This window comes from Etheostoma spectabile, chromosome 9, assembly GCF_008692095.1.
Source record: "Etheostoma spectabile isolate EspeVRDwgs_2016 chromosome 9, UIUC_Espe_1.0, whole genome shotgun sequence".
NCBI lineage: Eukaryota > Metazoa > Chordata > Actinopteri > Perciformes > Percidae > Etheostoma > Etheostoma spectabile.
In genome coordinates, this window is record NC_045741.1 from 3,822,680 (window position 1) to 3,835,499 (window position 12,820).

At 38.2% G+C, this 12,820-nt stretch overlaps 2 protein-coding genes across 9 annotated transcripts in view; both read right to left on the reverse strand.

Moving 5' to 3' along the window:
• The window catches only part of jade1 (jade family PHD finger 1), a 16,292-nt gene extending 8,720 nt beyond the window's left edge, over window positions 1-7,572 (reverse strand). For 2 of the 8 annotated variants that reach the window (XM_032526513.1, XM_032526508.1), the window contains exons 1-6: window positions 7,405-7,572; window positions 4,703-4,785; window positions 4,193-4,327; window positions 3,677-3,744; window positions 2,499-2,656; window positions 1,069-1,253 (exon numbers count right to left, since the gene is read on the reverse strand). In XM_032526513.1, the coding sequence (XP_032382404.1) occupies window positions 1,069-1,253; window positions 2,499-2,656; window positions 3,677-3,744; window positions 4,193-4,327; window positions 4,703-4,751 (595 nt within the window). In that variant the 5' untranslated portion in view covers window positions 4,752-4,785; window positions 7,405-7,572. Of the gene's footprint in view, window positions 1-1,068; window positions 1,254-2,498; window positions 2,657-3,676; window positions 3,745-4,192; window positions 4,328-4,702; window positions 4,786-5,062; window positions 5,224-5,851; window positions 6,381-6,759; window positions 7,313-7,404 lie in introns of those variants that run through there. The other 6 variants (XM_032526509.1, XM_032526510.1, XM_032526511.1 and 3 more) reach the window with 6 other exon arrangements.
• Window positions 7,573-9,157: 1,585 nt separating this feature from the next.
• Window positions 9,158-12,820, reverse strand: part of asmt2 (acetylserotonin O-methyltransferase 2) — a 14,445-nt gene continuing 10,782 nt past the window's right edge. Inside the window, exon 9 of the mRNA XM_032526523.1 lies at window positions 9,158-12,277. Coding sequence (XP_032382414.1) covers window positions 12,066-12,277 — 212 coding nt within the window. The 3' untranslated portion in view covers window positions 9,158-12,065. The remainder of the gene's footprint in view (window positions 12,278-12,820) is intronic.

The window sequence follows — 12,820 nt, forward strand, 5'->3', positions numbered from 1 at the left end:
AGTAACGTTACGTTTTGAGTGGATGGCGAGAGCGAGACGCCAAAATGGACACCAATAAGATTCTGGATGGTTTACTTTTTAAAAGTTGCCAAATATCCCCCCCCCAATTGTCAAAGTGTGTATTTCATCCTTTTACATTGTGTGAGAGATTATTTGCTCCAAGTGAGAATGTCAGTGTGAAATTGAACACTACAGTGGGCTATATGCTGACGGGGGTGGGGGGTCTTGAACACTACAGTAGGCTATACACCTATGTTGTTTTCAATAAAAAACATTAGCACAAAGCGAGCCAATCCACTTCTCCGTGTTGATAAGAGCATTAAAATGAAACAAAATAATGAGACAAAAAGACATCAAGGGACACTTAGAATAGACAAAAATGTGTGATTAATTGCAAGTTAAATATGACGTTAATGTGATTAATCGCGATTAAATATTTGAATCATTTGATAGCACTAATATAAAAGGTTACTCTATGTGTCATCAAACTGAAAAGACACCAAAGACAGAGCTCAACTGTAGACAACAACGTGCATCTAAACAAAGACACAGCCGAAGCAACACGAGCAGCCCAAAATGAAAACTCAAACCCTGTTGTATAAGCAGAGTCTCCAGCTGGAGGAGAAGATGAAGCGAAGCGGAGAGGGTGAAAGTAAGAAATCTGATACTTTGGACTTTTCCTTTCTAAAACCTGCCAGGTCACACCGAGACGGTGTATCATCTCCATAGCAATGACTCTTTGTACTTCCGTCCTAATGCCGACGTCTAGGTTTTTTGTTGCTAAATATATAATTTGTTGGTTCTAAATATGAATGTGGACAACGTTAGGGATAGTGAGATGCCTGCTACAGTTACATTTCCAGTGATGAATCAGCAAAAACACGTTTTATTTCTCTGATTCACGGCTTTGTCCTAGGCGCTCCCTCTCTTCATACACTCGCTAGCTCGCTAGCTAGACTTGACCAACTAAGTCACAGCCGCACCATCAGCTGGTTCGAGTTGAGCTGAGATGGACCGGTTCAGGATCTTTGGTCTGAACTGAGCACCAACATGTGTTTTGGGACTCACCCATCTCTGCAAACTCCTCGTTGGCCGTCTGCAGCCAGGCCACGTCTTCCTCGTTCAGGTCGTAGCGGCACATCCCCTCCGCCAGCGTCCGGATGTCCACGTAGCCCAGCGCCTCGGTGCCAGACGTCCGGATCAACTTCTTTGGCCTGATGAACATGACCTCCTTTCCTTTCTCAGCCAGCACCCTGTAGAGGTGCCAGTATACGTGTCAGTTTACTGTCCTGCATTTACAGTATGGTACTTTCAATTATCCATCCATCCATTTTCTAATCCCTACATTGAACTTTTATAAACATAGCGAAACACGTTTGTGTTGTGTGTTAAATGAGCAGCATTTTAGCATAATTTAGGCTTCCACAAATACTTTGCTGTGATTTTTAACAAAATCTCAACAATTGGTGCAAGAACAAATGTCTGGGTCTTTAAAAAAAAAAGGAAAAAGAGATAATCACAAAAAACAAACATTCATCCATTTTTTTCTTCATTTTTGTGCTATACAATTATTAATCAACCAAAGAGCAAATTTGTCCATGACAAGACATTAGGAATTATCTGGCTGTTACCTTTTCCTCAGTGAGTCAGTCATAAATGAATAAGCATTTGAAGGTTTTTAAAGACTTGCCATCTGATATCAAGCTGCACAATTTTCACCTAAAATGGTCCAAATGCCAGTCAAAATTTTCCTTTGGTGATTGATACAATAGGGGGCCAACAACAATACCAGCAGACAACTTAAACTCTACATGTCCATGCATACAGGTTTGGTTTCCAACTGCTATCTAATGTTGTGCTTGCCGAAAAACACAACTGTCTGACTATAAGCCAATCACATCAAATAGAAAGAAAACAATGGCTCCCTAAAGAAACAGGCTTTTTAATAAGCCAACTGTAACACAAGCAGCAGTCTTTACACAAAGCAGTGACATCTCAGTTCTCCTACATTCCCACTTGTGGACTGGACCAGGGTCAAGACTGACTTTTTTGGTCTCGAAGTTGCCTTTTCTTTTGTCCTACCTAGGGTTGGGCATCGTTTGGATTTGAACTATTCTGACCAATTGCGATTCTTCATTTCGATTCCGGTTGTTATTGATATTTGATTCTTTGGGGGGTGGGGTTGAAACGGGTCACATGCTTATTTTACAAATAAGAGGTAAGTTTTATTTTGATGCATTGGTGGGTTGCAGTTTTCCAGAGCTTTTTCAACGTAAAATAAATCCACACTTTGAGCGCAGCTTACTGTGCTCCAAGGCTGTAACACAACAAGCGCCTGGTTGCTACGGAAACCAACATTTGCGCATGTTAAATATGGAGATGATGATTGGATTTGAAACCAAATCCTCCAAACAATTCCAATAAAGAAACTATTCCACTGGAATCGTAATTTCTGAAACGATTCAAAGTAGGAACGGGTTCTGGATGCCCAATCCTACCTGGCGACAGGCTGCGGGATGGACTGGGGGCTGACGGGGACCTGGACGCCCTTCTCCCACTCCTGCCTCCACGGGTCGGCCAGGATGTAGTAGTCCTCCGGGTTCAGCTGGTACGAGTCATGCACCTTCATGGCGGTAATCAGGTCAGTCCTGAAAACCTGCGACAAGCGCATGAAAACAAAAGTCAGTACACTTCACTGTAAGTAGGGCTGCAGGATTGGAGGAAAATATGCAATAACATTGTTCATCAAATTACAGCTATTACTTGGGATAAATAAAAACATTTTAAAGTGTACTCAGTTTTGCTGATTTCAGTATTCTGCTAAAATACAACAAACTGTTGGTTGGATTTAAAACAAACTAAATGAAATTTGTAAGATTCTTTTATTGAACAAATTAAACATTGAACATAAAAAGCACAACCATGAAAATAACAATGTCTTATAGTGCAGTTTTCTGCTGATATTTTCTTTCAACTACACACAAAGAATCTCTGAGTGTCTTTGGCAATATGGAGTGGTTATTGCGCCAGTTGATATTGCGATGACAATTTAAAAAAAAACTATACATATTTTGTGCAGCCCTAGATGCAACAGTGAATAATTATAGCCTGTGTATTTTGTCGTTTCTGACAGACCATCCCATATTCTCTTCAGTAGTCATACAGCCCCAACACTGGTTTATCAGCATTAATGATTTCATCTGAAACAACTTATACATCAATCATCCTAAAGCTCAAATAATACATTATAAAAACTAAAAAAAAAAAATTAAAAACAAATCTACCACTACATATAGCCAGACATAACCCAGCCAATCACGATCCTACTTAGGTCTGAGTCCCCGTTTTGTTTTTATCGGATTGGCTGGTGGTCAGAGGGCGTGTACAGCGGCATGCAGAGACCAAGTCCACAGACTGTACACTAGATAAGAGCAGTACACTGTACAACGTGGAAGATTGCACTAATGAATGTGACAAATAAAGACTTGTATTAATATTAATTTGTTCCTTAAATCATGTTTGTAGTGTGATTTTTCATGAGTCAATACAAATGAAAAATTAAAAGAAAATGAACTAAAACATAAGAGCCGAAGATAGTTCATGAATTATGGCTTATATACATGTCCATTAAATTCTTATCATCCTAAAACGTGGTTAAGAGCTCAGCCAGACGCACCTCGGAGGGTTTCTGCCCGGTCCCCCTCCTGGGCTGTGATGAATGTTGGGACCAGCAGGTGGAATTACCTGGAGGAACACAACAGGGTGTTAAATGTCTCGTTTCTTCTTGTTCTGTTTCTGATGCTTTAATAAACAACCACACATTATGCAGAAGGTTTTGGATTTCTCAGCAAAGCCTTTATTCTCTTTACATGTTGAAACTGAAATTCCTAAAAGATTGTTTCCCTAACAAAACCCTGAATCAGACCTTGGCTAAAAGCAATTTTCTGTAAGAGCTTTGGGTTTGTTGTTATAGCAGATGGCACATCAGATGGATTGGATAACATGGAAACCCAAACAATCACATGGAAGCATCTACACTTTGGCTTTCCACAATTAACAACTTACCACAACATTTTATACAACGTGGTAGAACCCCACCCATCTGAGAGTTTGCGAAGGATGACACAAACGCTACAACATGTTTCTGAATTTGTTCGCTGATGTCACATTCAAGCCTGTCTGTCTGTCTGACCTGCCAGGATGTCGTTAAACGTCCAAGTGTCCCTATTCTGTCTCCTGTCTCTCAGACTGTAGGTCTTCTTTCTCTTTTCCTTAATCTTTGTCCATCTGCCGCCCTTCTTTCCTTTTCTCTGTCTTGATTTCCTTGCTGAACATGAAGTACACATTTACTGACACTGACAGTAACAAGATGAAAGATACATTTTCAGGGAAGGGACAACTACCTTGACAGAGAAAACGTAAAGCCAACATGAAATGAATAGAAATGGCATTTGTAATGGCTAGAAAATGTACTTGGCTGACAAAAAGATGTGACGTTTACATATGAAAACAAAAAAAAGGAACAACAATAATGAAACACTATCTTCATCATTATCTCAATAATTACAATTTGCGGTCTTTACAGATACAATTTGCCATTTCCTGTGCAACAAATCAAGGAAAGCAGCAGAGAGATTGACCTCATTCAGATCTATATTTGGACATGGTAAGAACGAGTCAGCAGAAACAATATTTTGCTTACTTCCATTGTCTGAGTCATCACTGCTGCTGGGGTGCCTGCTTCTCTTCATCGTCGTCTGTCTGCGGAGCTCTGCCGTAGGTACGCTTAACACAAACCAGGCAGGAGGTTAAGTTACAGAAGGGGACTGATGACAAGCCACAAGATACACAGCTTTGATATGAACATTTAGGGAATAAAGTCTGACAAGATGCTATAGCACAATGTTCGCACCTAATCTACTTAATCACTGACATACTTAATGAGCAAGTTAACACAGAATCAAGTTTAGAGGGCATGGAATTAATGCAGAGTTACACCTATACAAATGAGTTAGTTTCCATCATGTATAAAAGCATACTCATGACACAGTGGAGTACTCACACTGCTGCTGAAGACCGTTAATGTGCCAACATAAAGTAGAGCCCAACTGATATATCGGCGGCAAAGATTAAGCATCGGTATCAGCATTTATAATAACAGATAAAAAAAATAAGTTTTTTCAAAATATTCATTCATCAGAATCATTTATCTATAGTCCAACCACCAGAGGGCGCTCTACAACGTCTCTGTTGGCAACACTGATTATTTTTTGTTGTTGTGTTTTTGTTCAAAGGACTTTAAGTTTCAAATCTTGACTTTGTATTGTTATACATTGTATTTATCAGAAGTTTCATATATTTTGATGTTCCTCTGATCTGGCAATAAAACAAATTGTCATCATATTCCTTTAGTGAGAACACAAATAACTAATGTTGTTTTGTTACGCATTTCTAGATTCTTTTCTAATAAAAACTGTAATCTCGTTTTTTTTCATTGAAATAAATATCACTAACTATTACTGAAGGATGTAACACAATAGTGACTGATGAAAGTTTTTTAATACTTATATATTTGAAGTTGCAGTTTTACAAACTGGACATCCCAAAAAATCCTGTATTACAGATTTTTCTACATTGTAGACACAAACTTGAAATTGCATACAATTCTGAAAACTTAAAGCTCATGTATCAACAAGACTCCAGACCATAAAAATGGATAAAAGCAGGTCGATATCAGAGAAAAACAGTAAAGTTAGTTTTATATAACAATTTCACTTTTCCACCGTTTCCTTGTTGCTCTGACAGCAAACCAACCCTGCAGCTAAGGATGTCTAGAACATTAGCCACATACCACAGTCACTGTTCAGCGATGATAACAAGAAGTAACCACATGCAACACAGACAGGAAACAACGCCATTTACGGTGCTACGAATTTAGCTTGCATGATAAGCAGGGGCTCTAAAACTCCCGACAGGTGGAAGTATCTCAGGGATAGCTGATAGTATGCACAAGGGGGAAAAGGTGATAGCCCCAATTTAGCTGGCTAGGCTAACAGCATGATAGCTACGCCCCTTCTTCCAGCAAACATGCAACAGAAAGTAACATTAACGGCTAACTTTAGCTCGCAGGCTAAACTAGCTGGTGGTTACCCGGCAACATGGTAACACGCGCAAGGCAATATTGTGTTTTTACGACATGAACTTAATTGCTTTAAATCAAACCACATAGCGTTGCATTATTTAAATCACACTGCAAATGCTAGGTGGCTAACGTTAGCCAGCGCTAATCTCCCCACAACCGTTATTATGCAACATGGGGGCCCACCCACACCATCGAGTGGAAATGTTTATGATAACTGTTTTGTTTTTTTCATAATGTTCCGCTACTCCCGTTTACCTTCTGCAAAAAAAAAATTGAAACAGAGACTGGTTCAAGAAGAGTTTATGCTTAAATACATGTTTTCTACTCTGCACATTAGCTACATTTAGCTGACGTTGGTGATTATGCTGCCATCATGTGCTCCTCGGATTTTCCCACTACCCCGTTAGGAAGTAGTTTCCTAAATCCACAGAAACATATTATTGACTTGTTATTAGGGTTAATGCTGATGAACAACTTTTCAAACTAATATGTCACCCTACGTGGAGACCCTTACTTTAACAACCGGTTACAACAACCTAATACCATATTGCAAATTAACGCTAACCTCCATCATGAAGTCCAGGTGAGCAAAACTGAATTAAAATAAAAAGTCTTACCATTAACCTCACAATTACTTTTGTCCGCCTTGTTACTGCGTAATGTCACGACAACTCGGTAAATCCTGTTACGCAAAACTTTCGCCGACTTTTTGAGTTGTTGTTCCGAGTTGAGAGGGCATTGACGTGAATTTTCGCAGTCTGAAGTAAATTTGTTCGATTCTTTCGACCTCCCTTGAATGCAGCATTAGCAACACTGGCTAGCTTGTTAGCTGGGGGCTACACGTATGTAATGTAGTTGGCATTTAGCATTAGCCAGCGCTGCTTACATGCAGCTCTCGTATTATCAATCAGTCCCCAGCCACCTATCTGTCAAAGGTTAAGGGTCAATAATTGATTCAAACTACTTTAAATCAATGCGAATACATTCGTGAACGCTGCAAATTAACTAATACGATAGTGTTGTTGTGCTATTTGTGTTGCTAACCAGCAGCAAGGTAGACAGTGTTGTAGATTTACCAGCAATCCACTGGCTGAGGTTAACCTTTGGCGCCATTTTAAATGACGATGTCGCGTTTTCCTAGTGGACTGCTGTTGCGACCATACTAGAAATATTAACTCGTTCAAATAGCCCGTTAAGAACATTCTGTTAGATATGGACACGAATTAAACCAGTGTATATTTGAAAATAAATTGGGTACATACAGAGCACGTCAGGCCGATGAAAGCCGGTGTTTTGAGTTTGATGTGAAGCGCACAGCCGTGAGTTCCGCTTGACCCGCATTCCACATACACAAACACAGAGCGGCGGCCGGGGAGGAGGTTACCCAGCCGGGCTGGAGCTGCGCCTTTGCGCCGCTGGAGGGCAGCAGAACCCCCAACCGGGGCCAGAACTAATAATCCTGCAGCTATTAATGCTGGAAAATATGTTTCACTATGTTTCCAATCTCAGTATTCCCATATTCAGCGTAATGTCTTATTTTATATGGAAAATCTTAACAGCCACATATCTTCTTAAATGGATACAGTAATTCATATGGGAACGAAACATATCCATATTTGTAAGTGGAAAAACAGAAAGCCTAATTCCATTATTACTAAAATAAAATACTGTCAAATCATTGAAATTCGTCAGAAAGCCATATAACTACAGCAAAAATTTAAAGATTTTTTTGTTATAACTTAATTATAAGTATGTATTATAAATAATAAGTAATACCCTGGTATGTGGCTTATAAATATGTAAATGTAAATGTGCTGTATTTATATAGCGCTTTTCCAGTCTTAACAACTGCTCAAAGCGCTTTTACATCTACAGGGAACATTCACCATTCACACACATTCATACACTGTGGCCGGGGCTGCCGTACAAGGTGCCACCTGCTCATCAGATAAACACTCACACACATTCACACTCCGATGCGCAGCACCGGGGGCAACTCGGGGTTCAGTGTCTTGCCCAAGGACACTTCGACAATGACTGCAGGGGCGGGGATCGAACCACCAACCTTCCGATTGGCAGGCAACCGCTCTACCACTGAGCCACAGCCGCCCAAATATAATTTCATATATGTGCATTTTCCATAGTATGCATCCTCAAATGTCCCCTGCAATTTATTTTATTTTTTATTTTATTACTGACACGTTTTTATCTAACATATGTTATGTGATGATAACCCATTATCCCATTTTTGTTTTGTAATATTAATGTTCTTGATTAAAATTAAAATTAACAAACGAATAACGTGAACATTGTTGTTATAAGTGTGCATGACGCAGCTGTCCCATTGACTCCTTTTATGTAAAGTACCACACTGTAAATGCAAAGTACACTATGTCTTAAAGAGACAGAACACCAACAACTAGAATTTAAAAGAAGGAAATAGCCTATATTTAGTTAGAAAATGACACAAGACATAGTAGACCATTTCCCGTAAAAGACAATCTGCAACCCTGGCTAGTTTGTTTCAAGAAACTATTTATATTTAATATAATAAATAGTATATATCACAGGAGGAGAAACATTTTGAGCTGTTCTTCTCCCATTGAATTATTTTTATGTCATTTCTAACCTGTGCAAATAAACACGCAAATACAAAAATGATTAGCTGCAAGTTAAAGTCCCGTAATGTAGTTATTCCATTATTGATTTTACTGCTTTACTACATGATTAAAAGCTAAAATAAAAGGGGATTTATCATTCAAAGGAAATTCCAGAAATGTTTTATTAACCCTTTGACATCCAATTTTCTTACAAAGCTACAAGTTAAGACAATTCAACCTTACAGACTACAGTACATTACATATGGACAGCGATACTCTTAAGCAAATCATCCCCTAAACATATGCTATAATGGAAATATATTTGGAAAAACTGATGTCATATGCATACTTCCGGGTGTATTTACTTCTTTATTGTTAGCATTGAAATACATAAAAAAGATGGAATATGTCATTGTTTGTAAATTGTCCTTTAACAAACCAATGTTACAGCAGTTACATGACATAAAAAACCCCGGCACCAATAGAAAGACAGCTGCTTTGTCAAAATCCATCATCCACATGCACGTTGCTTTTAAATATATTTTTTGTTTTATTGAATGAACTATTTAGAAATAACTAAGTAGATGTAGTGTATGTCTGGGAGTTATCTGCAGGATGCATGCTGCCCACACGTGGAATTATCAGAGGACAGGAAACAAGCTTACACAACTGTGTGCTGAGATATATATATATATATATATATATATATATAATATTAAAAATGTTTCTATCATGACATTTTGCATAGGCTCCTTATCTGTATCACATGGGCAAATCACAAAAAAGGAAAATGCACCTGTTCCAATTACATAAATGTTATGAATATTCCACCATTGTGCTGAACTGCCTTGCACTATATTTATATTTAAATCTTAAATCTCAGACTATACTGATATTGCACTATTCCTTCACTCTCTTCAATTGTTATTGTATATTTTTAGTAAATTCTTTTGTATTGTTATACTGTATAAGTAACAGTATTTACCGGCTACATTCACTTAAAATGAAAGGTTGCAGTTGGTGGAGCGTCATATTGTGATTGGTTGTGTTGCTAGGCTACCAGACAGGTGGTATTGATTCTTGATATCCCACGAAGCTGATTGGGGTTACATGTCAGTTAAACTTGTCATCGCTCCTATCTGTATATGTGAGAAGTGGCGCTGTCCTGAATAGAAAGATAGCTTTATTCTCGAGTTAATAGGCGTGTGTGTGTGCTGTCCATTTCCTAAGGTTCGGAAATGCAAACATTTTTTGACTACTTTTGTTTCTAAGGGCGATGCACCCATGAGCACCCACGGAGAAAAACATAAATCGGAGCCTATGTAAGGGAGTGTTGGAATTTAATAGTTAAGCGGGGTCAAATTATTTCTTTGTTTGCACTAACCTGGCCAATAAATCTGATTCTGATTATATTGGTCTGTAATAAATATTCAATATGTGACATTTTCAGTACTTATTTAGAGCTGAGAGGATGTAAATTACTTTCTGTTGTAAGCATGAGCTGTTGAAATGCAATAAACACCAATAATAACAGTTCATAAAAACAACAAGTGATTTCCATTCAGCTAGAAGGTCCAAAAATAAAAAAATAAAGAGAACTTTTTAACACCAGTGGAGGAATGATGGAGGTAAACGGAGGTTTGTTCTGCAGAGTCCGGTTTACATGCTGGAACCTGAACTCATCACAGGAAAGATAGGAACACAGTCCCACAACATCACAACATACACAAAAGTCTGTATTTTCTAAAGCAGCATATTTTTTTTACTGCATAACAAGTTCTATCTACCTACACTACAGCATACACTGGAGTTTCTTCTAAGACTAAGAAATGATTTATGCTTTGCAAGACGGACAACATGGATTACATATTCTTTGAAATTATGAACATGGCGGTTGGTTTGCCTCCCTTCTTTTTCTTTTTATGGATGTTTTTACCGTTCACGGACAATATGCACAAAGTATGTAGAGATATGTACATGGTTTGTGACAACAGGGTTGGTGTTGTTTCTTTTGGTGTTATTGACTTCAAAAATAAGTTTGAAAAAAATAATCAACGAAGATATTTTGGGAAGACTTCTTTCAACAGTGTGCAAACTGACCCCAATATTATGGCTGAATATTCATTTAAAAAAAGCTATCCCAAATCTGTCAATAACTGGTTTAGCATTTTTTTCGGAATACACACTCCAGGATTTCAAAGAAATACTGTCACCAATGATAAACTCTCATCTGATATCATACCCGTCACTACTTTCTGTTTGATTCTGCTATGTGTGATAGGTTGTGAACGGCTGATATTCAAAAAGATATGACTGCAAATACTGAATAGATTTTGGTATTTCTGAGCATGTCAATAAAAGAGAAACAAAGTACAAAAACAACATAGGGCCAGCCTAAAAAGCCCAGCCTGTAAACGTACCACAATTCATAAAAAAAAAAAAAAATTATAATGATCAAATACCAAATATTGTATTGGTTCCTTTGTAATAACATTACATGTTATTCAGGCTAGCGGTTTCCACCTGTTTCCAGTCTTTAAGCTAAGCTAAGCTAACAGACTGACTGCTGGCTGTGGCTTCATATTTAGCATACAGACATGAGTGGTATTGCTCTTTTAGCAAAAAGAAAAACAAAAAGATATTAGGAGTATTTCCCAAAATGTCAAATTATTCCTTTAACCTGAATTGATTGTATTTTATTTTTTTATTTTTTATTATTATTTTTTTTTCAAAGGAGCAGAAATATATTACCCATAGAGGCAAGTATTCATCACAAAAATGTTCCAGCAGTATGCTACCTTTAATCTGATGAATGTTTGTATTGCTATGATATTAAAAAAAAAAAAAGTCTGAAATATCACACACACATAAATGGGGAGTAGGGCTGCACCATATAAGAAAAATATATAATTGCCATTATATTGACTGATATTGCCATTGCGAAATGATTCACAATGTTAGAAGACATTATCATTCTTGTATCATTATTCTCATTTTTATGATATTATATTTTTTTACAATATTAAAATTGTTATAGTGTGATTTTGGCGAACATCTGTCCTAACCAAAGAGGTTTTGTTTTTAGTCTGTGGACTAAACCCCCCCCCCCGAGATTTGTATATTGTAGTAGTCAATTTTGAGATTTCAATAAAATTGCGATTAATTGTGCAGCCCTACTGGGGATCCATGTGCACTGAGAGCTTACTTTCAGAGTCTAACATGTATTATGTCCACCTCCAAACCTTTTCAAGGCCTTGAAAGTTCCAGATCACCTTTCTTTACTTCCCCCAGACTTTGAGGGGCGCCTCTGGACTGTCCCGAGCTCATCTGATGGCCAGGATGGCGTCGTAGGACTTGCCGGTCCGGCACACCTGAACGTTGCGGAAGCCGGTCTGGTTGAGGATGCGGATGTACTCGGATGGGGGGCGCTCCCGGCCCTCGGTTTGCACCAGCATGTTGAGGGAGAAGATCTGAGCCATGACGGGCCCTCGTCTGTTCTCAAACAGCATGGCTTCCACCAGGAGGACGCCGCCGCCTGCCACACACCCACACACACACACAAACACAAACACACACACACACACACACAGTACTGGATTGAATGAGTGAATATTTTATTATTGTATAAAAGATAATATGCCCAGCCCACATACGCCTACCTGACACCAGTAATTAAAGCAAGGGACAAGATACCAGAATAGCAACAAATATGACATATATATTCAACAAATAAACCTTCTTGTTGTTTTCCCCATGCTTTAGAGACAAAGGTTGCCAAACTATGTACGTTAAAATGCAAACAGCCACTCCATTTTGTCGGAAGATGGGAGTAAAAACACACTCATTAAGGCTGGGAGATTGAACAATAACAATTTGTTATGTTGCCATGGAAGTAGGGTTGGGTACCGGATTTTTCCGATGCTGAACCGGTACTTTTAAAACAATTCTGATTCCTAAACCAATTCTTAAAAAACTGAAAAAGGAATCAAAGAAAGGCTCTTTTATGGGTTTTTTAAAAATTGAAATTGATTTAATTTTAACACTATATTAACGTTTTAAAGTACTTAAATATATAATA